The sequence below is a fragment of the Myxocyprinus asiaticus genome, chromosome 49 (genome assembly GCF_019703515.2).
Source record: "Myxocyprinus asiaticus isolate MX2 ecotype Aquarium Trade chromosome 49, UBuf_Myxa_2, whole genome shotgun sequence".
Lineage (NCBI taxonomy): Eukaryota > Metazoa > Chordata > Actinopteri > Cypriniformes > Catostomidae > Myxocyprinus > Myxocyprinus asiaticus.
Genome location: NC_059392.1, coordinates 11,213,588 through 11,241,574, shown reverse-complemented (window position 1 = coordinate 11,241,574; position 27,987 = coordinate 11,213,588). Strand labels below are relative to the sequence as shown.

At 39.6% G+C, this 27,987-nt stretch overlaps 1 protein-coding gene across 1 annotated transcript; it reads right to left on the bottom strand.

Annotated features, from left to right (window-relative positions):
- On the bottom strand, positions 1-8,261 carry LOC127437970 (repulsive guidance molecule B-like). Its single transcript, XM_051693156.1, has 3 exons — positions 8,012-8,261; positions 4,543-5,054; positions 1-1,866 (listed from the first exon to the last, which is right to left on the bottom strand). Exons 1-3 carry the CDS (start codon positions 8,238-8,240, stop codon positions 1,177-1,179), a joined length of 1,431 nt encoding a protein of 476 aa, XP_051549116.1. The 5' UTR covers positions 8,241-8,261; the 3' UTR covers positions 1-1,176.
- Between the last annotated feature and the right edge of the window lie 19,726 nt (positions 8,262-27,987).

Genomic DNA, 27,987 nt, shown 5'->3' with positions numbered 1-27,987 from the left:
AACTAATAAGGGCTATTGATATTAATGATATATTTTTGCCCCCCCCCAAACAAAACTGCAGTTCAGAGTGTCAGCTTATGTTATGTGTAGTTTTTACTTATAATAAATGAATACAATTTTGTATTTAATTCCTTTAAGCAAGCATTGCAATTCTGCTTAAGGGTTAATCTATAGCTCCCTCTATCAATCATCAAGTGTCACAACATTTAAACCAGAAAAATGAGATATGGTCACAACTCATTTTTTTTAATATGGAAAACAACAGATTACACAATAAAGCACATATTAGTTGTCTTATACAAGCTAAAAAAAATATATATCTAGCTAGGTGAAACAGCTTCAAAACATATCATATTTAAAACATTATCATCTATACACAGGTAAATGTACACATTATAAAACACATAAATACACTCTTTCAATATATTATTATATAAAAACAATTAATTTTTTTGTTTCTTTTTTAACCTTAAACACAGAGCAGCTTGAAGTGTTTTTTTTTTTCTTTCTGTCTGGTCAACATGACTGTACCTGTGCAGCTTTATGTACGGAATTATCAACCCAGAACCAAAATATATATGGGTAGGTAGCATTTCATGTAGTTGTTGGATCCCGTGTAGGTGACAAACATTGTCAGTGAACCTCAGCGCTGGGGTTGGTATATCAGAGTAGAAAGACTGAAGTGCACCTAAACTCATGTGATTCTGGAAGGTCTTACAGTGCACCCTACGAGTCCTTTACGATAATAAACCTTCTCGCACTGTCTCGCAATAATTCTTTCACCCATTAGCGAAGTCCTTATCGACGGACTCCACTGCTGAGAGCTAAATCTGTAATAATCTAAGTGATATGCAGATTAGCTGCCTTCATCATTTCCAGATTAAAGCCCCTTTGTTGATTTCATATTCGGAAAGCTTGTAGTGTTTTGCCGTTATTCCATTTTGAAGAATAAAACACAGCAGGTTTAAATGGAAGTACGATGACGATGGCCCATTTTCAGGTTGCACGCATGTGCTGGTATCAGTTTTTTTGACTGGTGGACAGCTTTAAGTGTAAAACCCAAAATTTTGGTTGAACTATCCTTTAAAGCAAGATCAATATCCAGGAGGGCTTTAAAGCTGAAGAACAGTCGCTTGGTGGGTATCGATCATCAATCTGCCATCTTGACCAGCTCTTTCAGTTCAGCAACAGAAGTAGTAGCAGAGCTACAAATACAGAGGGCATAACAACTGCTCCTTTGTTAAAAACAGGTGGAGTCCTGGGTGAGCTCAGTTTCAGAGTGCTGGGCGGAAGTGCCTTAAGGTCCTCTAGGGCACCATATGCGGCCTTGGAGAATTCCGGGTCACCTGTCGTGAGAAGATCAAATACGCACGATTGGAAGTAAACGTCCTCCACTTGTAGCATCTCTCGACACTTAGTGGTGGCACGTTCCAATATGTCCATATGTGCCGAGGGGCCTGGCTGCAGCTCGCCAGGATCCTCCTCCCCGTACCAGCCGCCCATGAGTCGTGGCGGACGAAGACTCTGTTGGCGGTTCAGTATGTGGGCCTTGATGACCTCACTGCGTGGACAGCCATGTAGGCACAGCTGCAGGCCGCCGTTCTCCTCCGCTAAGTCCTCAGGCATGCGAATCGCAAAGGTCAGGTAGCGACCCACCTGACGTACAATTATGGACGTGCCCAGATAGCGAGCGTGGATCTTCACCTGCCGGATCCCCAGACCTCCGCTACCCTCCACTATCCACAGACTTTCTCCTTTCCCACCACTACGCGTACCATCCTGGAACGCAGACGGCAGGTCCTCGGTTGTGGCCTGGTAGACCTTCTGCTCGGTGCAGTCATGGTAGGACTTGAAGATGACTGTTATCTACAGGGGAGATCAAACAGGAATCAATAAGCAGTAGCTCACACTGACAATCACTCGCATGCAATTGGCTCTTGTTGCTCAACTGGTCGAGCATGGGGCTAATAACACCAGGGTCAAGGGTTCAAGTCCAAAAGAACACATAAACTGATAAAATGTCTAGACTACTTTGAATGGACTATAAGTTGCTTTGGATAAAAGCACCTGTCAAATGTGTAAATGTACATAAATGCAATTGTTTTCAATTGGCTAGGGAATGAGGCAGCTTTATATTTTTCGGTGGCCTGATTTTTGCTCTAAAAACAAACCAGGCGTGACACAATAAAGTGACAAGCCATAAAAGCTCTCTTCCATGTTAATCTGAGTTTTTGTCCTAACCAGCTGCGACCATGACGAGCGACAGGACGTTTTGTCAACGGTTTGGCTGCGGGTTCTGTGGCTTCATGCTAGGTAGGTAGAATTTGCCCACAGTGAAATCTCATTAGTCCAAAATCCCTCTTCGCATCGCTGTATTTAACATCAAACATGTTCTGAATGGCTGCGATTGTGTTGCATTACACGGCTTTAACACTTTCAGTTTGGACAGCCAAATTACTTGTCACTAGAAACGTTGCATAAGTCACATTAAATCTAGAGATGTGGGACACACTACGGCAAGTTTGTGTCATTATCAGATTTTACCCCTATCACTTCCTGTCTCATCCCTGACTGTCTCGATCCATAAAATGGCAAAGATAAGCACTAAATCTGATGAGGTAAATTAGGCCCAGTACTAGAATGTGATCTTTGGGGGCAAAATTGATTGTCAGTTGGGGGGGGCTGAGTGCCCCTTGATCTTTTTGCAGTCGGTCAGGGAGGGAACCTCAAAGTTTCTATGGGGGGACCTAGGCAAATCTAGGAGGGCAAAATTAAAGGGAGGAGAGCAAAAGAAGAAAATTACTTGAGCTTGAACTCAGGACAAATGACACATCTCACCACAAGATGGCAGTAGGAGAACAGAGTAAAAAAAACAAGCGACGGGATCACTTGGGCTCTGCTAGTTTCTAGCCTTATAGTTAATGACATCTAATGGAATCAGCTATATTACACTGAAATATTCAATGTTCTTTAACTAATTGTTATGAAACTCTATTTGATCAAGGCATAGAACTTTGAACAACTTTCAATAAATATAAAATATACTGTATTATGGAGTTAACCAAAATGTGTCCACTGCATTTAAAGCTACAGAGATTCCAAGAAACAGAGATATTTGCTGTGTTGAGTGACATTTTTGCATATCATCTGCAATTCAATAAACAGTCATTTGTTTTGCAAATAGTAATAAGCCCAAATGCTAAATTGATGAGAAATATTTTAAGACATTTAAACAATTACTCTCAAACACTTTCCTTCTGATATTATATTACTTTACCTTCTAATTAAAAAAAATAAAAATGTACACAAACATTATCAATCCTGTGTTGCAGTAATACTTACTGTGTGTTAACCTTCCAGGAACTAACGGACCGTAACTATAAAGTAAATAATTAATTTTGGTCTCTTTCTTTTTTGTTTCCCCCACTCTTTGTTGTTAGTCAAAAAATTAAAGACACAACAGCCTCTGGGGGACTCTGTTATATTCTTCTTAGTCTGTATAGTAGCCATGGCTGAACAGTCTAAATCCACCCCTGTAATAGGAGAAAAAAGTCCCCTAATGACATCATTGTATGGGCTGACTGTCTGTCTCCCTCAAGCTTTTAATTTAAGCAGTTTATACAAAAAAATTTTGGTGCCCAATTTATCCAAAAATGTTGTACAAGTATGAATTGCACCCATTTGGTAATTTGTTATAGATGAGAAGTTTAGTAGTCTCTAGTACTTACAAGCCAAGGTTGCCATAGTTTAATTTTACCAACATTCAGTTTTTTTCTATATTTGCTTTTGTTTGATATAAAGGTGACACACTAACAAATACAGTATATAAAACTTACCCCGCATAGACCATATAATCCAGATAGCACATAAATCTCAGAGTTGTCTGGTTTAGATCTTTTCATTTGAATTTGAAAAAACTTTTTAATTATCGTCTTGTTTCTAACATAAACCTATCGATTCGCTTCAGAAGACATTCAATGATTGACTGGAGTCGCATGGATTACTTTTATGTTGATGACCATCAAAATGCTGGCACCCATGTACTTGCATTATAAGGACCTGACAGAGCTCTATCTTCTTCTAAAAATCTGCTGAAAAAAGACAGTCATACACATCTGGGATGGCATCAGGGCAAGTGAATAATGAGAAAATTTACACTTTTGGGTGAACTATTCCTTTAACATCTGCTAAACATCTTAAAAAGATCAGATTTACAAACATTCTAAATCATAAATGTCTCAAAGGAATCTAATGAATGTCTTATTCAGATCCGCAATCTGCAATACATCTCATGGACGTATTGCAGATGAGCAAACAACCTAAAAAAATACATTTTCCAGATGTAAACACACACATCAAATAGACATCTGGGTGATGTATGTGTGCTATCAGGGAGCATTTCCTAATTTGATCAACAGAATCTCAAACCATGAGTATCAGACTCTCCTCTCCAAATGGACCATTTCCCAGTGTTGACAGTTCCTAAACACTGAATAGGTCACCATAACCATAAGGTTACACAAGGCAACTTATACAACTTACCTTGTTGGTTGCTGTGGCACTGGACCCTTCAACGACTGGTACATTTGTGACTTGAACTGAAAGGTATCGATTGTGGATGAGTGGCCAGGCTCCCTCAACCCTACATGTCTGGAACTCATCCCGAAAAGTCCGCAAATGAGGATCCCCGAATAATCCACAATGTCCATACTTTTTCTGTTGGGCAGCAGGGCCCGAGGCAAGCACCCGACTTTCATAGTTGCACACATCCACCACAGGCGGTCTGGATGTGCTGGGCACTTTGGCCGATGATGTCGGGCCGTCGCTGGAGCAGTTATGCTGTGCAAAAAGATCTTTAATACGAAATACAGCAGAGTGGTACACCAAGTCCCCTCTACAGCCACGAGCAGTGCGGCGAGTACACAAGGAATAGGCCCTTAGAGCGATGCAGTAGTCCACATCTGGGAGGACCTCTTCTTGCAGGCCACCGGAGGATGAAAAGGAAGCCACGTACTCGGCATTACAGCGTTGAATACGACATGTTTGGCAGCACACTGTTGGGAATCAAAGAGTGTGAGTGAAACATAATTCCGGTAGCATGCATGAGTGAAGTGCATTCAAAACAGTGGAAGAGTCATTGTTTGGTGGTTGGTTGGTGATAGATATCAACATTCATAATTAAAGTTCTGAGCCTCAGATCTGTACACAAAACATCTATAAAAGCTAAACAACTGTTTTTGTATACATTCATTGGTTGCACAACATTCTAGCAATATTTCAAATCAAGGAAATATTCCTTGTTCTTGCATTCCTTCGATGAATTTGTTTTGTGGTTATGATCTAACAAAGGTGTGAAAATAGTAACTGCTTGATACTACTACTACAGTACTTTCATTGTACAATTGGCAGTTTTAGAAGCCCCTTTAGTTTTGTATCATAACATTTGGTATGGTGCGTTTAAGGCCCTACAATAACAAATGTGATGGAATTTTAGTAGGTCTAAATCACATTGCTACAACATGAAATAGTATTCTAATTGAACTAAGCAAATGCGGCTGTACGAAGATATAGATTTTAATTTACATTGTATGATTGTACTTGATGATTTACATGATTTGACATAACACAAAACTACTTATCTACTAGATATAATGTCCTAGATAGCACACATACACCTCTGAGATGTCGGTTTTAGATCTTTTCATCTGGAAAGCATAATCTAATTAACATCTGCTAAACATCTTAAAAAGATCAGATTTACAAACATTCTAAATCATAAACGTCTCAAAAACATCTGCTGAATGTCTTATTGACATCCGAGAAATACTTATTGGAGATGAGCAAACAACTTTAAAAATTTGTCTTCCAATGGGGGCCTGGGTAGCTCAGTGGTAAAAGACGCTGGCTACCACCCCTGGGGTTTGCTAGTTTGAATCCCAGGGTGTGCTGAGTGACTCCAGCCAGATCTCCTAAGCAACTAAATTGGCCCGGTTGCTAGGGAGGTTAGAGTCACATGGGGTAACCTCCTCGTTATCGCTATAATGTGGTTCGTTCTCGGTGGGGCGCGTGGTGAGTTGAGCGTGGATGCCCCGGTGTATGGTGTGAAGCCTCCACACACGCTATGTCTCTGTGGCAACGCGCTCAACAAGCCACGTGATAAGATGCGTGGGTTGACGGTCTCAGAAGCGGAGGCATCTAGGATTCATCCTCCGCCACCCGGATTGAGGCGAATCACTACGTGACCATGAGGAATTAAAAGCGCATTGGGAATTGGGCATTCCAAATTGGGTGAAAAAGGGAGGAAAAAAAAAAAATTTGTCTTCCAGATGTAAACACCCACATCAAATAGACGTCTGGGTGATGTACATGTGCTATCCAGTGTTGGGTAAGTCACTCTAAAAAAGTAATTAATTACCAACTACAAATTACATCTAAATTGTAATTAGATTACTGTACTAATTACTCTGTCTGAAAAATAACTGCATTACTTATTACTTTCTAAAACCCTGATCAACCTTGACCAGATGAAAAATACAAGAACAGACATGAAACTGTTCTTTTAATTCTTTCAAATAAATCATATAAAATCAAATAAATTATTCATGAACCGGCCAGAGAATTTAAGGGGGCAGCGTTAAATTAGAAAACATATATTTTAACATAGATGTTAAATTTAGATTTGAAATTCACTATTGTTTTATATAGAATTGTTCTATAGTCTATAAAGTATTTAACGCAATTGCATCAGAAGTAACTGTAATTAAATCACTGAAAAATTAAGAGTAATCCCTTACTTTACTTTTTTTATGAAAAGTAATTTAATTACAGTAATTAATTACTTCGTAATGCATTACACCCAACAACACTGGTACGACCACACAAAACTTGTGAAAAACTTAAAGCTGATTCAAATCAGGCTACATCACAGTTTATGCATAAACCACCTTCATATTTAAATTTGAACCTGACAACATAGTATGCGATAACTGATTTTAATGAAGATTTATTTTTAAATGCCAGTGGTATGATTTACTCTTCAATATAGAATCGTTTACAGCAAAAGCAGTAAACGTCAAAAATACTTTCTAGGAATATTATTATATTAAAAAAAAAAAAAAAAAAAAAAAAAGTTTAATCCGCCTATAAAACAACATCTCTATTTCTTCAACAACCACCAATAATAACAATGAAACGATAGTTTTTGAGTCGTCTTTAGAACATCCAGCAAAGATCTGAATTCTAAGTTGTTAGAATTTTTTACGGCAACGTTACAATATAAACAATCGAAATGTTACACTTTAAAACTTCTAACGACAATAACATCGTCATGCGCGTGCTTTTCACAGATGAGGCGGCGGTTGAAACACGCAAGCAACGTAAAACTCGATAAACTAGTAAAAAGTATTGATAACGGTTGTTTCGCAAATAACTTGCGTTTATTATTAATCATTTAATTCACACCTTCCTCTTCGACACAAAGTCACGGGCTTTCGAAGTAAACAGCTCCAAAAAACCGACATGGTGGGTAGCTAGCTAGGTTAGCGAAGTCACAAAGTTTTCGTAAACTAATAAAAAGCGGACTAAACTAAGCAATGTGCGGGAAAATAGTACATATAGTTGTTTGAGGATATAACTGACTAAAAGACTTCAGAAGGTAGGTTTGAAAATACTGTTTACACCGTGTGGGAATTTAAATCGACCTCGTTCACATCTTTTCGTAAACACGGTGGAGATTTGCTAGCGAGTTAGCAGCACAACACTAGTGATGCGATGATCGCCAAGTCCTGAAGTTTTGGCGTTCACTGTGGCCTACAGAAAACCACAATGCGTAGTAAATGGACGTTGAAATTAATATGAGCGATATGTATTAAAATGATACCCTTCGTTTAGATCTTTTGATTCAACATTTTTACTTTACAATGCTCCAAAGTACGCTGGAAAGTTTTCCCAGTAGCGCCCCGAGATGTGTGCATGCGTATAAGAGCAATTAATAGTTGAAGAAATTATTTACCTGGTCGGAGTAACAAGGATATAGAAACCATTAAAAGACAAATCCAGTTCCAAAGCTGCCGCTTAGCCAGGTTGAGAGTGCCGCTTCTCCCCATGCCAATCCATTCAGTTTGCTTGGAGTTCTCCAACTGCTGCTTGTCTGCGTTGAGGCTGCGAGAAAGTCGGAGAACTTTTTCATTCCTTTCCTCAGCCACTGTCAGTCTAAGGAAAACTGCTGAAAAGCATCGCATGGGAGGAGGGGCTTACGGTCGCCAGACCCTCTCCATGAATGCTGACAAGTGCACAGTCACGTATTTTTACAATGCAGAGAAAAAAAGTATGCACATAAAAGAATAACATATAACAATATATTCATCCATCTCTGTCTGTCTATGGCCAATCTTTCAGTCTGTCTATCCGTCCTTCCACCCATCCATCCATCCATCCATTCATCTTTGTCTATCTATCTATCTATCTGTCTGTCTGTCTGTCTGTTAGTCTGTCTGTGGACAATCTTTATGTCTTTCTATCCATCCGTCCATCCATCCATCTCAGTCTGTCTGTCTATCTATGTATTATTTAATCTATCTATCTATCTGTCTGTCGACAGTCTTCTGTCTGTCTATCCGTCCGTTCATCCATCCATCCACCCATCTCTGTCTGTCTGTCTATCTATGTATTATTTAGTCTATCTGTCTGTCTGTCTATGGACTCTCTATCTATCTGTCTGTCTGTCTGTGGACAATCTTTCTGTCTATCCGTCCGTTCATCCATCCATCTTGGTCTGTCTATCTATGTATCTGTCTGTCTGTCTGTCTATCCATCTGTCCATCCATCCATCCATCTCTGTCTGTCTATCTATGTATTGTTTAGTCTATCTATCTATCTATCTATCTATCTGTCTGTCTGTCTATGGACTCTCTATCTGTTTGTGGACAATCTTTCTGTTTGTCTGTGGACAATCTTTCTGTCTGTCTATCCGTCCGTTCATCCATCGATCCATCCATCCATCTCTGTCTGTCTATGTATTATTTAGTCTATCTATCTATCTATCTATCTATCTATCTGTCTGTCTGCCTGTGGACAATCTTTCTGTCTGTCTATCCGTCCATCCATCTCTGTCTGTCTATGTATTATTTAGTCTATGTATCTATCTATCTATCTGTCTGTCTGTCTGTCTGTCTGTCTGTCTATGGACTCTCTGTCTGTCTGTCTGTGGACAATCTTTCTGTCTGTCTATCCGTCCGTTCATCCATCCATCCATCCATCTCTGTCTATCTATCTATCTATCTATCTGTCTGTCTGTTTGTCTGTCTGTCTGTCTATGGACTATCTATCTGTCTGTCTGTGGACAATCTTTCTGTCTGTCTATCCGTCCATTCATCCATCCATCCATCCATCCATCCATCTCTGTCTGTCTATGTATTATTTAGTCTATGTATCTATCTATCTATCTATCTGTCTGTCTGTCTGTCTGTCTATGGACTCTCTATCTGTCTGTCTGTCTGTGGACAATCTTTCTGTCTGTCTATCTGTCCGTTCATCCATCCATCCATCCATCTCTGTCTATTTATCTATCTATCTATCTATCTATCTATCTATCTATCTATCTGTCTGTCTGTCTGTGGACAATCTTTCTGTCTTTCTATCCATCCGTCCATCCATCCATCCATCTCTGTCTGTCTGTCTATCTATGTATTGTTTAGTCTATCTATCTATCTATCTATCTATCTATCTGTCTGTCTGTGGACAGTCTTCTGTCTGTCTATCCGTCCGTTCATCCATCCATCCATCCATCCATCCATCCATCCATCCATCTCTGTCTGTCTGTCTATCTATGTATTGTTTAATCTATCTATCTATCTATCTATCTATCTATCTATCTATCTATCTATCTGTCTGTCTGTCTGTCTGTCTGTCTATGGACTCTCTATCTATCTGTCTGTCTGTGGACAATCTTTCTGTCTGTCTATCTGTCCTTTCATCCATCCATCCATCTCTGTCTGTCTGTCTATCTATGTATTATTTAGTCTATCTATCTATCTATCTATCTATCTATCTATCTGTCCGTCCGTCTGTCAGTCTATGGACTCATAGTATGAATTATTATTATTATATTTTTTAATATATAACAAATAATGATTTATAATAATAACTAGAAGTTGACTGATATGGGTTTTTAATGTCTGATGCCGATATTCAGAGAGCAGAGTGGCCGATAGACCGATATATTGCATATAATAGTAAATTACATATTATAGTAAATTGCATATTCATAAATTTGCTAAAAAATGAATTAACTTTTATTTAGCATTATATTTACTCAAACTTACAAAACATTAACTTTGTAAAAATAAAAATAAAAATCTTTCAAAATTAGATTTTATGTGTTTAAGATGGTAGATAGCAGTTTCTCCTGGTTTCTGTTTAGTCTTCCCATTTTAGTAATTGTTTTCACATAAAGAAATTGCACACAGTAGTCTAGTAACCACGGACTGTATGTGCGCATTAGCAGTCGCATTTTCTCACAAAAAAGACTGAATCAAACCAATTGTACATACAGTGCACACTGAATATGACATTTACTTATAGCACATGTGAAGCGCGTTTACTTTGAAGTTGCTCTTTTGCAGATCCAGTAAGAGCAGCAATCTACTGGCCGCTTCCAGTTTGCTCAGCCCGGATTGCCTGCTTGGAGTGTCACATACTGACCATCACGCAACATTCGTGAGTCAGATGGACACAGTTTTGATCCAGACTATTATAAAACACGCTTAAGAGGAATATATACAGGTATGTGCACTCCACAGGAAGAAAACGGATTTCCGCAAGTTGCTTAAGGTTTGTGAATTAAATCTGTTTAAACAAGATACATGATGATATATGATAGAAGTTTTGTTGATGTTTGCCTTTTTATCATTAGACAAGACAGTTAAAAGTTGCAGTTAAACTGAAGAGAGAGAGAGAGAGAGAGAGAGAGAATGAAACACCCGAGCACTTTAAACGTCGGAATTTAAAAGTTCAAAATATCGGCCGATTTATCGGCCTCGGTTGATACATTGGTTGACCACTAATAATAACACATAACTAGTCATATAATGAAACAATACTACTTTGACAAATAATATGAATTATTATTATTATTATTGTATTTATATTACTCACCTTTTGAAACTATTTTAGTAGTTTATTTCTGGTTAATTTCAAATATATATTTTATTCAATTTCACAAACAATTGGGATTAGGAAACACGTAGCATTTGGATTTGGCTTCATTTTATGTCCTTTTAATCCGTTGGTGAGTAAATTGAGACTAGTTCAACACTATTAAATGGAGGAGATGTGGCTTTGACAGATGCATGATAAATGAATTAAAAGTGACTAATCAAAAACAAACATGAGAACAAAAAGTTCTCATCCATAAAATGCATCTCTTGAACAGCTAAAAGTCTGCAGAGCCCATTTTGATATATAATAAGTATCAGGCAAATTGAAGAAATGAAAATAGCTCGGCCTTGCTGGAGGGTTCAGTTTTATGATGGGCTTTAGCATGTTATCCCGTTCTCTTAGAATAATATCATGGTTTGTTGAATTATATTGAGTTGGTTTATGGTTTGATCATGTTAGTAGTTAGTGCATTAAGAGATCTGCAGTTAAATAAAAAAGTGAATGCTGCATACAAGCAATCATGAAAAAAGAATGATATCTTGGCTGGGTTTCCCGGTAACATTGCAACTTAAGCTTTAACGATCATCTTAACTAATATCGCTCGTTATTTTAAAATAGAGTAACGCCTGTTTCCCAAACCAGCATGTAGATTGCTCGTTATAAAGTTGAACTTAAGTGCTTCGTTACGGGAGCTGTCCGGTCCAAAGGTGCGGATCACTTTAGCCAGTATGTAAAGGTGTTTGAATTCTCAAAATGAAAATACGTTGGAAATACTGACAAACATGAAATTGTTTGTAACCTTGTCGAGGCGCCGAAATCTATAACCTAACTATTACAGAATTTAATTATAAAAATAATGATGGCTTTAGTAAGGTGGAGTTTTAGATGTATTGATGCTCAATCATAGAGATTAACGAAAGTGACGCAATAAATGCATGTATGTGAATGCATGCGATGTGAATCATAAGGGACTCTAATGTAGTCTAAAGTCTAGCTGGAAACTGAACAAATGCACACAGAACAGGATTAAAATGATGGGCATCAGTATTGAACTACTCATAGAGTTATCTAAAATTAATAGATCAACAGGTTAGAGTTCAGGGTACTGTGTACTTGTAGCCTTACTGCCATTATGCATCATGCAATATGTTACTGCCTTGTTTTTTGTTTTTTTATCCCCTTTTCTCCCCAATTTGGAATGCCCAATTCCCACTACTTAGTAGGTCCTTGTGGTGGCACGGTTACTCACCTCAATCCGGGTGGCGGGGGACAAGTCTCAGTTGCCGCCGCTTCTGAGACAGCCAATCCTCCCAGCATGTGGAGGCTCATACTACTCTCCGCGATCCATGCACAACTTACGACGCGCCCCATTGAAAGCGAGATAAACTTATCAAGACCACGAGGAGGTTACCCCATGTGACTCTACTGGAGTCACCCAGCACACCCTGGATTCAAACTTGTGACTACCAGGGGTATAGTCAGTGTCTATACTCGCTGAGCTACCCAGGCCCCCTGTTACTGCCTTGTAAAAAGACTATAGACGAGCCGATTTGAACCAGCCACTGGAGGAAGAAAGAAGAGGAGGAGGATGAAGAGAGAGAGAGAGAGGTACTCTCTCATTGCACACCCTCGCTCTAATCTCCTCTGTTAACCGTATTTTAATTATTTATTAAGGCATATTTATTTAAGTTTTAAACTGTGTGGTCACATTACTCACATACGTCTTCTTAAATAATCTGTTTAATAAGAACATATCTTTCTATTGCCATTACAATTATGCTTATCAATTAAGGCTAATATAATGTTATACTGTATTGCGTGTCTTGTAAATTTAGACCTATCACGTCGCATGCACAGACCGCGGAGACTGCCTATTGATTTCAGCGTGGTTTTTTCAACACTTTTTTATCCTCTGAAATAGTTTACAATGGCTTTCCAATGATCAAAATATATTAATACAATTTATTAAATGTCCTATTGTCTTTGATAAACTGTGAAAGATGCCAGAAAGATATGTTTAAATTGCAATTAATGGACTTAAGAGCAGTTCAAAGCTCCCGTAAATCTACAATCGTTTTTACAAACTACTTAGATAACGATGCTTTTGGGAAATGTGCCTTAGAGATTAAGTACTATTTAAGTGCTACTAACGGGAAACCCAGCCCTTATCTACAGCTTACCATTTGAACTGATTTCCAGGATCCATTGAGACTGTAGCCTAGGAGTAAAAACAAAACATACATTAATTTTTATTTCAGGTTCTCTAATTTGATCGGACAAGTGGCGTTCCAAGAGTGCTGGTATTTCATATACAGTAAAAGCACTGGAACACTTCACTCTATCATTCCACATGTTAGCATTCACTGACAGAAGTGCGTTGGCTTGACTTCTTTCGGAACTATTTTCATTGGTGAGGCAAAAAATAAACAAAATTACTTTCTAATCATAATTTTTAAAAACCGCATAGTTTTTCGTATGGGAACCAAATTTTGTGACTTTGTCAAGACTACCAAAATGAACATAATTTATTTATTTATTTTATTTTTTCAGATTTTTAGAAGAAATGATTTAAGAGATATATCAATTTTTATGAAATTGTTACTTTTGCGTTCACGGGTCAATTTTTTGGGCATCAATTGTGGCTTTACAAATGATATTATGCAGATATTTTTGCACATTTATGAGTTCGATTTGTCTTAAAAAATACTTTACTATACTCTCACATACACTTTTTTGACTCAAAATGGGACTGCATCTTGTTTACAAACATGCACACACATACAGTCTCACGTACACACACATAGATCTGACAAAGTAGATGTAACAAACATAACAAATAAACTATATCAAAAGAAAAAACTGCCTAAAGGGAGGTGTGGCAAATCAAATCTAATCCCTTTATTGTCACTCAACCATATACACAAGTGCAACAGTGGGTGAAAGTATTGGGTGCAGTTTCGAGCAACATAACAGTCATGACAGTGATGAGACATATACCAGTTTACAATAGACATCAGATTTACACAACACAATTTACAAAACTAATATACACATAATTACACACAACACAATATACAAATAATAATATGCAATGTACAGTATACAATACACACAATATAGAATACACATACAATATAGAATACACAGTATACAATAAAAAATTGTATATATAAACTATACAGTAGGTTGTATGTGTTGTATTGACATTCAGGCTGTCGGCTGATAGTCAGTTGCCTGTGTAAGAATATAATTTATGACAGTCCAGTGTAAGATTAATAAAGTGCAGTGCTGATGTATATTGATCATGAGAGATCAAGAGTTCAAAAGTCTGATTGCTTGGGGGTAGAAGCTGTCATGAATTCAGCTGGTGCGGGTCCTGATGTTGCGATACCGCCTGCCTGTTGGTAGCAATGAGAGCAGCCCATGGCTCGGGTGGCTGGAGTCTCTGATGATCCTCCGAGCTTTTTTCACACACCGCCTGGTATATATGTCCTGGAGGTAGGGAAGCTCACCTCCGATGATGTGTCTGGTAGTTCGCACCACCCTTTGCGGTTGAGGGCGGTGCTGTTGCCATACCAGGCAGTGATGCAGCCAGTCAGGATGCTCTCTACAGTGATGGTGTAGAACCGTGTGAGGATGTGGTGGTTCATTCCACACTTCCTCAGCTGTCTCAGGAAGAAGAGGCACTGGTGAGCCTTCTTCAGAACAGCCTCAGTGTGGACGGACCATGTGAGTTCCTCAGTGATGTGGACACCGGGGAACTTGAAGCTGCTGACTCTCTTCACCAGTGCTCCATTGATGGTGATGGGGCTGTGTTCTCTGTCTTTTCCCCTGAAGTCCACCACAAGCTCCTTGGTCTTGCATCAGCATGTCAGAGTGTGCACCTCCTCTCTGTAGGCTGTTTCATCATTGTCAGTGATCAGACCTACCACCGTCGTATCATCAGCAAACTTAATGGTGGCATTGGAGCTATGTGTTGCCACACAATCATGTGTGTACAGGGAATACAGGAGTGGGCTGAGAACACAGCCCTGCAGGGCTCCAGTGTTGAGGGTCAGTGATGAGGAGATGTTGCTGCCCATTCTAACCACCTGGCATCTGCTTGACAGGAAGTCCAGGATCCAGCTGCACATCGAGCTGTTTAAGACCAGAGCCCAGAGTTTCTCATCAAGCTTGGAGGGCACTATGGTTTTGAATGCTGAGCTGTAGTCTACAAACAGCATTCTCACATATGTGTTCCTTTTTTCCAGGTGGGAGAGAGCAGTGTGTAGTGTAGATGCAATGGCATCATCAGTGGAATGGTTGTTGCGGTATGCAAACTGCTGTGAGTCCAGTGAGGCGGGCAGCACAGAGCAGATGTAATCTCTGATTAGTCTCTCAAAGCATTTGCTGATGATGGGGGTCAGAGCAACAGGACGCCAGTCATTTAAGCAAGTGATTTTGGATTGCTTTGGTACAGGCACAGTGGTTGATGTTTTAAAGCCTGTGGGGACTACAGACAAAGAGAGGGAAAGGTTGAAAATGTCCATAAAACACCAGCCAGTTGGTTCACGCACGCTCTGATGACATGGCCCGGAATGCCGTCTGGACCCGCGGCTTTATGGCAAGAGCAAAAATTCAAGTATACATAGTCTGAATAAGGGTTGAAGGAAGAAAAGTCCACATTTTGCTCTGCTGCCCTCAACAGACATAAACAGCGTAAACACACATTAACATTAAGCAGTTCATGTAATAAACAGAATACATTTTGTTTAAAAACATTGTATACAAGTACAGATGTTGTGTAGCTGTGTTGTATAGTTGTTTTGATGTTGTTTGGTTGGAATAAAAATGGTTGTAAGGTGTTTTTGAGCAGTAATGAGTAATTAATATGGAAGGTTAATAGGAGAATTACTAGAAATTCTCACTTTATATAAATTTAATGCAATGTTATATTCAAATGAAAGTCAGCTATATTTATTCATATAAACCTTAATAAAAACAATATCTTCACATGTTTCACACTGTTTTAGCAGTAGTTAATGTATATTTTGAAATGTTAAAGAATTTCTAAATGTATTAATAAAGAAAAACTGACATCATACATAATAACATTTTTCAATTTTCAGTTTACATGGCAAAAATATGGATCTTTTTACATGTATGAACAGATAATAAGTTAACAATGAGCTAAAATATGGTTTATGAAAAAAAAAAACAATTGGATTATGAATGTTTTATAAGCTTAAAACTCAAATGGGTCAAAACTGACCCGCAAATGCAAAAGATGTATGCATATTTTGATTGCAATAGGAGGGTTTTATATATATATATATATATATATATATATATATATATATATATATATATATATATATATATATATATATATATTCATGGCAGGTCATCAGTGTGTTGCTTAAAATGTGAATTATGTCATCAGTGGTTGATTTATTATTTGAGTTTGATTTAAGACTGCATTTCATTCTCCTTCACAATAATATGTGCATTAATGATGCCAATGGCAATAGTTGTAATGTGTAGGTGCTGGACAGAATGACCCAGAAACAGAGGTAACAGTTACAAAAAATATTTATTAATAAAGTCAGTAATGCGCCACCATGCAGAGTAGAGAGTAGTGTGTTCGTTAGTAGAGTGTGTGCGTCGTGGAAGTCAGGAGGAGCTTGGCAGGATCCTCTGTAGAAGCTTGGCGATGAAAGAGATGTCCAGAGGACAATGCGAGCAACAGCAGAAGTGTGGAACCCCGGCACGCAGGGATAGAGCGGAATTCCTTTGTGGTTTGCCAGGCTGAACTCAGCAAAGACTGGAAGGCAAACCACAAACCGAATAACGCGTGCAAACCAATAGAGCGACAAGACAGGACCAGCTAGACAAGTAGAGAGAAGTTACGAAACACGAGGGAGAGAAAATGACAAAACAAACCTGCGGGCTTACCAGAACCGTGACACTAACACCCCACCCCCCCGGCGTCCCTGGCAGAATGACTTTTCAGGAGTTTAAACTCATCTACGAGGGCGCGGCCCAGGACCCAACACCTCTCCTCAGGTCCATAGCCCTCCCAGTCAACCAGGTACTGGAACCCTCTGCCCCTCCGCCTAACATTGATCAGTCTCCTGACTGTGTACACTGGAGAGCCATCAATAACACGCGGAAGAGAAGGGATGGGAGTGGTGGGATGTAACACAGAACTTAAAATGGGTTTGATTTTAGAAACGTGAAAAACCAGATGAATACACTTGAGGTGAGGAGGTAGTTTAAGACGAACCACCACCGGGCTAATGACCTTGGTGATGGGAAATGGTCCGATAAACCTGGGACCCAGCTTACATGAGAGGGTCGGAGAGGGATGTCCTTTCATGACAACCAAACCTAAGTTGTTGGGGCCTTAACCCGGTGCCGGTCCACAGACCTCTTAATACGAGCGCTATTCCGCATGAGGGCTTCTCTGGCACTTTCCAGGTGCATCGGCAACTCTGCAAAAAGGCATGAACGGACGGAACCTGGACGTCGGGTTCTTGTGCAGGGAACAGAGGGGGCTGGTAACCAAGGCTGCACTGGAAGGGCGATAACCCCGTAGACGACGACTGCAAGGAGTTATGGGCGTACTCGACCCAGACTAAATGATTGCTCTAAGAAGACGGATAACAGGAGGCCACACAATGCAGAGCTTTCTCCAGCTCCTGATTCACCCGCTCAGCTTGCACATTTGTTTGGAACACAGAGGACAAACTCACTGTAGCCACCAGCTGTCGGCAGAACTCTGCCCAAAAACATGACACAAATTGGGGGCCTCTGTCAGAAACCACATCGACCGGGAGGCCATGAATGTGGAAGACGTGATTAATGACTGCTACCGTAATGGTAATTTGGGGAGGGTAATAAAGTGAGCCGCCTTCAAGAACCAGTCCACTAAAGTCAAAACGACTGTGTTGCCATGGGAGGGGGGGAGTCCAGTTACAAGGAAGAAGGAAGGGCAAAGGAGTCCGGCTGCCATAGAATCATTGATGTACCTGTTCATGACCTCCCTCTCAGGAGCCGAGAGCAAATACAGCCGTCCTCAAGTCAGAGACGCGCCAGGGAGCAATTCGATAGCACAGTCGTACGGGCAATGAGGAGGAAGTGTTGCTGCACAGGACCTGCTGAACACCGCCCTCAGATCAAGGTATGTCGACGGCACTCCAGATAAATCCACTGGTTCATCCTGCACCGAAACACAAAACTGGACAGAGGAAACAGCAGAGTTAAGACAGTGCGACAGACAACAAGGACTCCAAGCAAGAACAGTGTTGGTTGACCAATTGATGTGTGGGTTGTGCTTTACCAACCAAGGGTGTCCCAACACTACCAGAGCTGATAGAGTCAGGATAAGGAGGCAGCTGTTCCAAATGATTCCCAGAGATATTCACGACTGGCTCAGTGGAATGAGTGATGATGGACAGTGGTGTTCCGCTCAGGGTATGGGCGTTGATAGGTTCATCCAGCCGAAATGTGGGAAGTCACCATTTGGAAACTAATTCAAGGTCCATAAAATTACCCTCAGCACCAGAGTCACTCAAAGCAGAAACAGTATGACAGGTGGATCCAAACTGCAGTCGAGCCAGAAGAAGTGTCTGAAGTCCAGGGGATTTATCCAAAGGTGTTGCACTCGCCAGTAACCCCTCTCCTACCGACGAGCGATATCTTTTAATGGACAGGCAGCAGCAAGGTGACCCGTAGCAGCACAATACAGACACAGTCCATTAATAAGGCGCCGCTGTTTCTCCCTACGGGAGATTTTAGTCCTGGCGACTTGCATGGCGATTAGGCTGGCGAGGCAGAGTGTGCAGGATGATCTACCAACATAGAAGGTGGAAAGAGCCGTCGGCAGTGATGGCGACATAGAGCGATGCGTTGATCGTGTCGAATAGCCAAATCCACCAAATCGTTGAAGCGTGGAGGTAAATCCAATGAATAAATCTCATCCAAAATGTCATCAGAAAGCCCGTGCAGAACGCAGTCTCTCATAGTGTGATCATTCCATTCACAAGGAGCAGCAAGAGTGAGAAACTCGATCGCGTAATCTGCAACACATCGATCTCCATGGGAGAGTCCAGACAAAATCCTCGCCGCCTCCTGACCTTGAGCCGAGCAATCAAACACTCGGCAGAGCTCCAAAATAAATGTCTGATATGAAGCGCAGCAGGGATGTCGGTTGTCCCACATAGCAGTGCCCATTCACCAGCCCTACCGGTGAGGAGTGTAATGACACAAGCCACTTTAATGGTGTCCTAGGCGAATGTGGAGGGTTGCAACCTAAAGAACAGGGAACACTGTGAGATGAATGCGCTGCAGGAGTAAACCTCTCGCAGAGATTCAGTAGTCGGAGATGGGCGGAGCTGTTGCACAAAGGAGGTAAGATCAGCTGACATCCCAGCAGAACTCCCTGCTGAGAAAGGGCGGAGCAAAGAGTGGAATCCTCCGCTGGGTCCATGTTGTGACCAGATTATTTTGTAATGTATAGGTGATGGACAGAATGACCCAAGAGCAGAGGTAACAGTTCCAAAAATATTTATTAATAAAGTCAGTAATGCACCACTGCGCAGAGTAGAGAGTAGTGTAGATCCCCAGAACGCGGACATAGAGCGGAATTCTTTTGTGGATTGCCAGGCTGAACTCAGCGAAGACTGGAAGGCAAACCACAACCCGAACAACGTGGGCAAACCAACAGAGTGACAAGACAGGACCAGCTAGACAAGGAGAGTGATGTTATTACTCAAATTAGCATAATAATCTGGCAAAGAATCATGTGGGCATATGTAGGGAGTGCAGTCAGGCTGGAACAGGTGTTGCTCAACAAGCAATCAGTGGCATGATCGGCGCCACCCTGAGAACAATGAATGTTCCCATGGAAACGGCGATCATGCCAGTCGAGCGTGCCTGCGAAACATGAGGGAGAGAAAATGACAAAACAAACCTGCGGGCTTACCAGAACCGTGACAATAATAATTACCTAAATACTTCTTCTGGAAAGCTGGCTGCCTCCATAAAGTCATTCCTCTCTCAGGCTTATAAGGGTATTGATACTACAGAGGCGTCATTCAGAATCTGGCCAGTGAAGCAAATACCTCATTCACTCAGGTTGATGGATGAGTTAGCCCCTTACAAGCACCTCATGCCAGTAGACAGTTTGACAAGGCTGATGGGTAGAGAAAGGCCCCTTTCTTTCCCTAATGTTTGTGAGCAAATTACATTGCATGAGCCAGCAAATATACATATTCCTCTTCTTGAAACAAGAAGGGAGCGAGTCAATTACGGAGATGAATCAGGCAAAAAAAAAAAAAAAAAAAAGGACAAGAAAGAGAAGAGAAAGGAACAGAAAAAGAAAGAATAACCCTGTACATTTCTCCTGACACTGACTCACTTGTTCTTATACAATAGTGGAATGAGGTCAGTCTGGTAAAATTAGCCATCCACTTCATGGCAGGACTGAATGCCAGGCCAGTGAGAGGGGATGGAGAGTCTCCATTTGAGAGATGGATAAACCAGAAAAATAAAGAGACTACATTTTTTGGCCAGCAAGTGAGATTAAGTATTGGGAGTAGAGGAGAAAAAGGTCATTAGCTAAAAGCTCTGAACTCCTACTTAGCGTAAACTAAGAAAAAGAAGTGGAATGGAATGGGATTACTACCACCGACCAAGAGACTGAGGCTAAAAAACTCAAAGCTGAAGTGTAATTTCTATGGAATAGCAGAAATAACTATAATTTTCATACAGGTTTGCTGAACCGTCCCCCATTGGTCAACAAACAGATAGTTCCACCCCAAACTTATGAAATTGGTTAAGCCAATGTTGCAGTGTCGGGTACCACAGAGCCAGAGTTTTTACACTTGGGGGGGGGGGGGGGGGAATCAACCTACTTTCCAAATAGGCTTTCTTAAAAATGGCTCTGCATATTAAGCTGGGATAGGAGAAAGTATTTTAACATTGACAAAATTACACACTTCACCTTTAAGAAAGCAATTGCCCGAAGTTTTATTCATACAATAAATTGAAGCTGGATGCAAGAGTGAAAGACAGAGAACCAGAAAAGTGACAGAGGAATAGAAAGAAAGCAGAAATAGGGAAGAAAAAGAGGAAAAGGGATTGGGTTTCCACTGACTGTATGTCTGGGCAGCTCCATATGGTCCTCATTAAGGTGTTCACTCTGTGGGAGCAGCTCCACACCATACTGCTTGTTTTTGTTATTAGGCCCATCACATTTTGGCATGGAGGTGGCTAAAATATTGGGCCATGGATGGTTCTAGCCTAGTTGCTCTTAAATGGTTTCGCTTCATGATGCAGATTTGAATTTGAACATCAAGTGGCAATCAAATGCAGCACCGAATTGTTTAGCGTAAAAAGTAACAAACATTTTCTTAAAATCAAACATGACATTTATTAATATTATCATGAACTGCATAGGCCTAACAATAATCTAAAACTATCACCTCAGCATTTTGTAGGACTGCTGTTGTAGCCCATCCGCCTCAAGGTTCAACATGTTGTGCATTCTGAGATGCTATTCTGCTCACTTCAATTGTACAGAGGGTTTATCTGAGTTACCGTAGCCTTTCTTTAAGCTCGAACAAGTCTAGCCATTCTCCGTTGACCTCTCTCATCAACAAGGTGTTTCTGTCCGCAGAACTGCCGCTAACTGGATGTTTTTTTTTTTTTTTTTGGCACCATTCTGAGTAAACTCTAGAGACTGTTGTGCATGAAAATCCCAGGAGATCAGCAGTTACAGAAACACTCAAACGTCTAGCATCAACAATCATGCCACGGTCGAAATCACTGAGATCAAATTTTTTCCCCGCGCTGCTGGTTGATGTGAACATTAACTGAAGCTCCTGACCCGTATCTGCATGTTTTTATGCATTGCACTGCTGCCACTTGATTAACTGATTAGATAATCGCATAAATGAGTAGGTGTAGAGCTGTTCCTAATAAAGTGCTCAGTGAGTGTATATTTAGTTTAAAAACAAAGAGATTATATTTTAATAGAAAACAATACAATAGTATATATTTTAATTAAAATATAATTTATTAGAAAAAAACAATTTTGTAAATGGATAAAAAAAATTGCAAAATTGTTATGTAAAAGACAGGGAACAAGCACTGGTCCAAATATTGTATTAGAATTAGCCATATTACCAAGTGACAGATTAATTTGCACTAAAATACTAAAATAGTTTGATTGGATGCATGGGCTTCAACAAACAAGATAAAACCTGTGTCTCAATCAGCTCACTTTCTCACTATGTCGTGAATCAATATATCATGAACATGAATTCGGGCACTGGTAAGGTTACTGATCCACTGAACATTGGGACACTTATGACTCAATCACAAGTCCAATTTTAATGGACTTGGACTTGTCACGGTCTCTGATGCATTTTTACTCAGACTTGACTCTGACTCGAGCCTTTGGGACTCTGGATTTTCAGAGTCTATTTGAGTTCATGACATTTGTGATGCAATGAAAAAATAAATAAATAATTAACAAAACAGAAATGAATGAACACATCTCTGTCTGCATGCAGCTGTATTAGCTCCTGAAGTCGTAGACATAGCCAGAGTTGTTTCACTGTTTAAGCAAACACATGCACATACGCACATGCACAGACACACTTATCAGTCAACCAGTACACCTGAATGTTACTACAGAGGCTACTGTATAACGTCGACTACTGAGGTGGCTGGCACAACGAAAACATAAAGATGGGTATGTATCCAATGTAATAGAAACTAAACAAGGCCGATCACACAACACAGGACCTGACAGCTGGTAAAATTGCGTGTGGCATTTGTACAGCCAAGACGGTGCTCGCATTGTGGTTTAATCAAGGTTAAAAACTTAAAATCAAGAACTTCATTGAGTCAAGTCACTCGCATCATGTCTCTCACAGTTTACTAAAAACAGCATATCGAAATAAAAATAGTATTAATATTGGATATTAAGTCTTTTTAGGCGTAATGTATCTACACATGTAGGCTTCTGTAGTCTCTTGTGGTCCACGCAGTGTTGTCAGCTTGAACTGGTCCATAATAGCTTGATGAATTAACTTTTTAAATAGTCAGGGAAAAAAGCGTTATTGCTAAAGAAGACAGCAACTCTAAACAGACAAACAACACCTATTTATTATTGATTGAAAATACATTCTTTTACAGCATTTGTCCACCATTCACAACATTCAGCAATGCACAATAAAATACTAGGATATTTTGGGCAGTGAAATGTTTTGTTTATAATTTAATTATAGACTATAGAATAAATGTATTATTCGATGACAGAGTTTGTGTATGAAGCTAAACTTCATGTTACGAAATTAATTTAGTTGGTTATGACGTCTTTAAAACGTTTTTTAAGACGTTTTTTTATTTTTTATTGTAAACCACCGGGTAACATATGTCTTTTTTTTAGCCTACATCTCTGACACTTTTGAAGGACAATTCTGTTAAATTTATGACTCAAAATTATTGTTCTCCATGTTTTTGCAGTTAAAGAAGAGCTCAATTAAATTTTCTTTGGTTGGTATTTAAAGATTTCAGACTGACTGCAGACCAACGTGGCTGCCGCTCAAGCAAATATCAATTATTATAATTTTTTTTTTTATCTTCTGCGGCAGCTGCTGCGAGACGCACATGGACGCATCTGGGATTTAGGTACATGAGCAGCACGCAGAACTGCCCTGCACTGGGCGGTTTCCCGCAAATTAACTAGAAAATCATGTCCGTGACGACATGGCCACAATATTATCTGTGGGCTTTTCCAGTGTTTTTGGATGTAGCATTTGCAGTCACATCGTGAGACGTAACTTCTCAGCGAGTGCTAAGTACTACTGTGTTGACTCATTTGTATGTACTGTATTTTCCTATATAGACATTATTTCTTTAGATGGGGATAATTTTAAATAAAACTAAATTAAATTGAATTGTCAAATTGAAAATGAAGTAGAAATAAAAACTAAATTAAAATTCTAAACATAATAACCTTGGTTGTAATGACTAACGCAGTTTTCACTTTCTTTAGTCTATGTTTGAGTGGAGGGGAAAAAGCAACAAATAATTGAAATGTTAACAGAACGCAATAAGAATTGTGTTGATGGACAGTTTTGTCTTCATGCACCTAAAGCATATGCTTTCATTCTGAAACCACTTTGAAGTTTGTTCAGCAGGATACTAATCATAAAATATATATATATATATATATATATATATATATATATATATATATATATATATATGAAAGGCAACAGAGGTGGTTTTGTTACATTTATATTGACAAACTGTTTTCTTAGTTGTGAAGTTTAAAATAAGCTTAAAATACTGATGTTGAGTTTACGGTTACAATTTTAATTCAGATTCATGAACAGATTCATTCGGACTCGACTCAGACTCGGCCTGTCATGGACTCGGTCATGATTCTGACTCTGCCCCTTTTAGACTCGGACTCAACTCTGACTCGATTGTTTAAAGACTCTGACATGACTCTGACTCAACTAAGGTGGACTCGAACGCAACACTAGTGCCCTGACTACTGACCTAAGGAACTGATTGAGATGCACCCAAAGAAAGCATTTTGTCCTCACCTTTACAGTTGATAAGCCTATTTATTTTGTATGGAGCCCCTTGGAGGATAGGGAGGGAATTTATTTTCTGAAATAGACTGCGTTTCTTCGCAATTGTTTTGGGATCCCTCTGTGTAAGTTTTGCATTCCTTTCAATTCTTTTGGGTTCCCTTGCAATTATTTTGGATTCCCTCAAAAAAGCTTTATCCGCCACTTACAAAAATTAACCATGGTTTTACTAAATTAACTGTAGTTTACAGCTATGGTATTTGTAGTAAAACTAAAACCACACAATTTACCATCGTTTAACTACAGTAAACATATTCAAACCATGATATTTGAACCCTAAATAATTGCAAGGGAATGCAAAACTATTTCAGAAAATAAATTCCTTACATGTCCTCTAAGGGCTCTGCAGTTTTGATATCCTACCCTAACTCTGCACAATTTTATTATTAGTTGCATTTTATTATTTGCATTTAGTATTGTTTTTCCCTGCTATCCTCAACCCTACCAGAGCAGACCTTTGCTGTTGCCACCCATCAGTTGAGAACCACTGCTTTATCCATCTTCATCATTGCTAAGTCTAGTGCCACAGCAACTGTCCAGCAGCTGATACTGAGCAACTGTGAGAAATGAGGGCTTAAAATGTGCTTACCCACACTATGGAGCTAAAATTAAACTTCTCTCAGTAGTGCATTTGTGAGTCAGAGTTGAGACATTTCCTTCGTTGGTGACAGAGACTTGGTGCTCAGAGCAATTACCATAGATAACAGTGACAGAAGTGTGTGCCTATAAGAGGCTGCCACTGATAGTATCTCTGCTCAAGGATCCCACTTAGCCGCATTGATTGATGCCCGAATGAACTCTAGGGTGTATGAAAATGGAAGGTCTTTGTGGGTCTAAAGTGGCTCGCTTTCTGCTTGAGAGTGGTTGTGTATTAATTTTTAATGGCTACGCTTAAGGTACACTTAATAGCATTGGAAAAAAATATTGCAGTAGTTCATTGAGTAGTTCACCCAAAAAATGATTAAAAAATTAAATCACCCTAAAGTCGTATTATCAAACCCATATGACTTTCTTTCTTCTGCAGAACACACACAAAATCTTTTTTAAAAATGAATATCCTGATGAGCTTCTTTAATAGCATTCATGAACTCCCATGTGCCTTGTATTGAAAAGACGGACCAGTGTATTCATTCAAAATTTCTCCTATAATATTCCAGATAAAAAAGGTTATTAAACTTTAAACAGACTCGATAGACTGAAAACATAAAAGTGTTTACACCTAATTTTAGGTTCTAGCTCTGTCTGCTTTCCTTAGATAATTCAACTGCAAACACAAAATTGTATTTTTCTTTCTCACTCCCCTTTCAGAGCTGTTTCCTTCTATTCAAGAGATGCTGTTGACATAGTGTTAAGCTCAGTTCTTTTTAAAAAGATAAACACACTAGTAACCTTAGATTCAGGGTCATGAGGTCTTCTCAGTTTGGTGAAGACAGATAGTGGAAGTAAACAAAGGCAGAATGTGGAGAAGCCTTAGATCTCTTCCTAAGAAATGCTAAGCTTAACCAAAGCAGTCTTTGGGATCAACTTTTAGCTGCTTCCATCCATACCTGACAATTTGTGAGTCCAAAGAGACTTTGTGGTTAAACTTTAGGTTTCCGATTAGCTCACACATAGTCTCATAAGTATTCTTTCAGCTTTTGTTACACTGTAATTAATGGTTCTTAAAGTGCTTTTCTACTTGATCTTAAAAAAAATTTTGTTGGTATAACCTAATGTATTCAGGTTGTTTTAGTCATATTTCTGTGGCACTAGTGCCACCAAACGGAATTGCAAAAATTCAAACAGCTTACCCGAATACTCCCCCTGTCTGCTGTTGATCGAACAATAAATAGCCCTGCCTCAAACTCATGTCATTGGTTGAAGCATTGCTGCTATGTTAAGCCCAAAGAATACTTCGGTTTTCCATGTGCTGCTACATTTCACTCCGAATTTCTTCATTAGCACAGAGCACACTTAATCTCCGTCTCCGTCTTTGCAAGTCGTGGGACATGTGCCTAGCACTGACTTTACTAAAAGAGTATCACAAAGCAGTGGTAGTGCGTATGTGACGAACACATCCATATAGGCTCGCGGTCAAAAGAGTATACAGTACTTTGAAAGGCTGAAGGCTAGGGTATACATCGTTTTTCCACTCGCCATTCCATCTCGCACACGGTCAAGTGCTCAGCCTTTCAAAGTATACTCTTTTAAACCACTAGCCCATATGACCATTGAAAAACTAGGCTGCACGTGGACAATCTGCATGTATTGTGGCTGAGACGTACCGATATGCGGAAAACTGAAATATCCTTTGGCTTTGAGCGTTCCACCATGCATGAGATGAAATGGCACACGGAAAAATTAAGTATACCCTAATCTTCAAGATGGTCCGGCTGTTCAAACAAACAACAATATTTTTTATAGTGCCACAGAAACAGTGTTTACATTTTTAAAATAAATCAACCTTCGAATGACTTATATGTCTCTGCATATTAGGCTAGGATAGAAGAAGGTATAAGTGCAAAAGTTGCACACTTCTGTTTCAAGTAATATTTTTGACATCTAAAAACAATTAATGTTTTTGCAGTGTACCATTCTCAAATTGAAGTGTGTGGACAGAAATATCTGCTAATATTAGCAACAATAGTCTGTACCATACTGAAAATGGCAGCCCATTTGCTAAATATTTGAATTACAAAAATAATGGATGTTCAGTTAATGACTTTTTAGAGGAACATTAAGTCTTTTCAAACATTTTTGCTCAAGTACAAAGTGTAATAACTGATGTGAGAGGAGAAGAATGCAAGAAGGAAGCAATGAAAACTCCTAAAGTTCTCCCTCTCTCTTTCCCTCCCACAACACCTGCTCAGGCTCTCATTTCAAACCCCTCAGCTGTGGGAGCATTCTATGGCCAAATAAATCCATGGAATCAAACGTGACTCCCACTCTCAGACCTCCTTGTCCAGCTCAGAGCTCAAGCCATGAGAACACATTGCAACATAGCCTGCATCAAACCAAGCACAGTATTCATCTGTTAAACATTTAGGTATTTTTCAATAGCCTCTGCATTTGTTTTACTGTTGCCCAAAGTGCCAAAGTCTGACACCTCTACCAGCATCTTCTCATTGGATGGCCGTGGTGCCCCTCCTCCAGCTTTTGGCTGGGAAAATTTACCAAGCCTGAGAAGTAGGGCCTG

Bases quoted from the DNA above. Each gene is read 5' to 3' on its own strand.
- LOC127437970 (XM_051693156.1), bottom strand. From the start codon at position 8,240: ATGCGATGCTTTTCAGCAGTTTTCCTTAGACTGACAGTGGCTGAGGAA. The intron at 5,055-8,011 runs GTAAATAATTTC...GATTCCCAACAG, and splicing joins ATCCTTGTTACTCCGACCAG to TGTGCTGCCAAACATGTCGT. The intron at 1,867-4,542 runs GTAAGTTGTATA...TCTCCCCTGTAG, and splicing joins GTGCCACAGCAACCAACAAG to ATAACAGTCATCTTCAAGTC.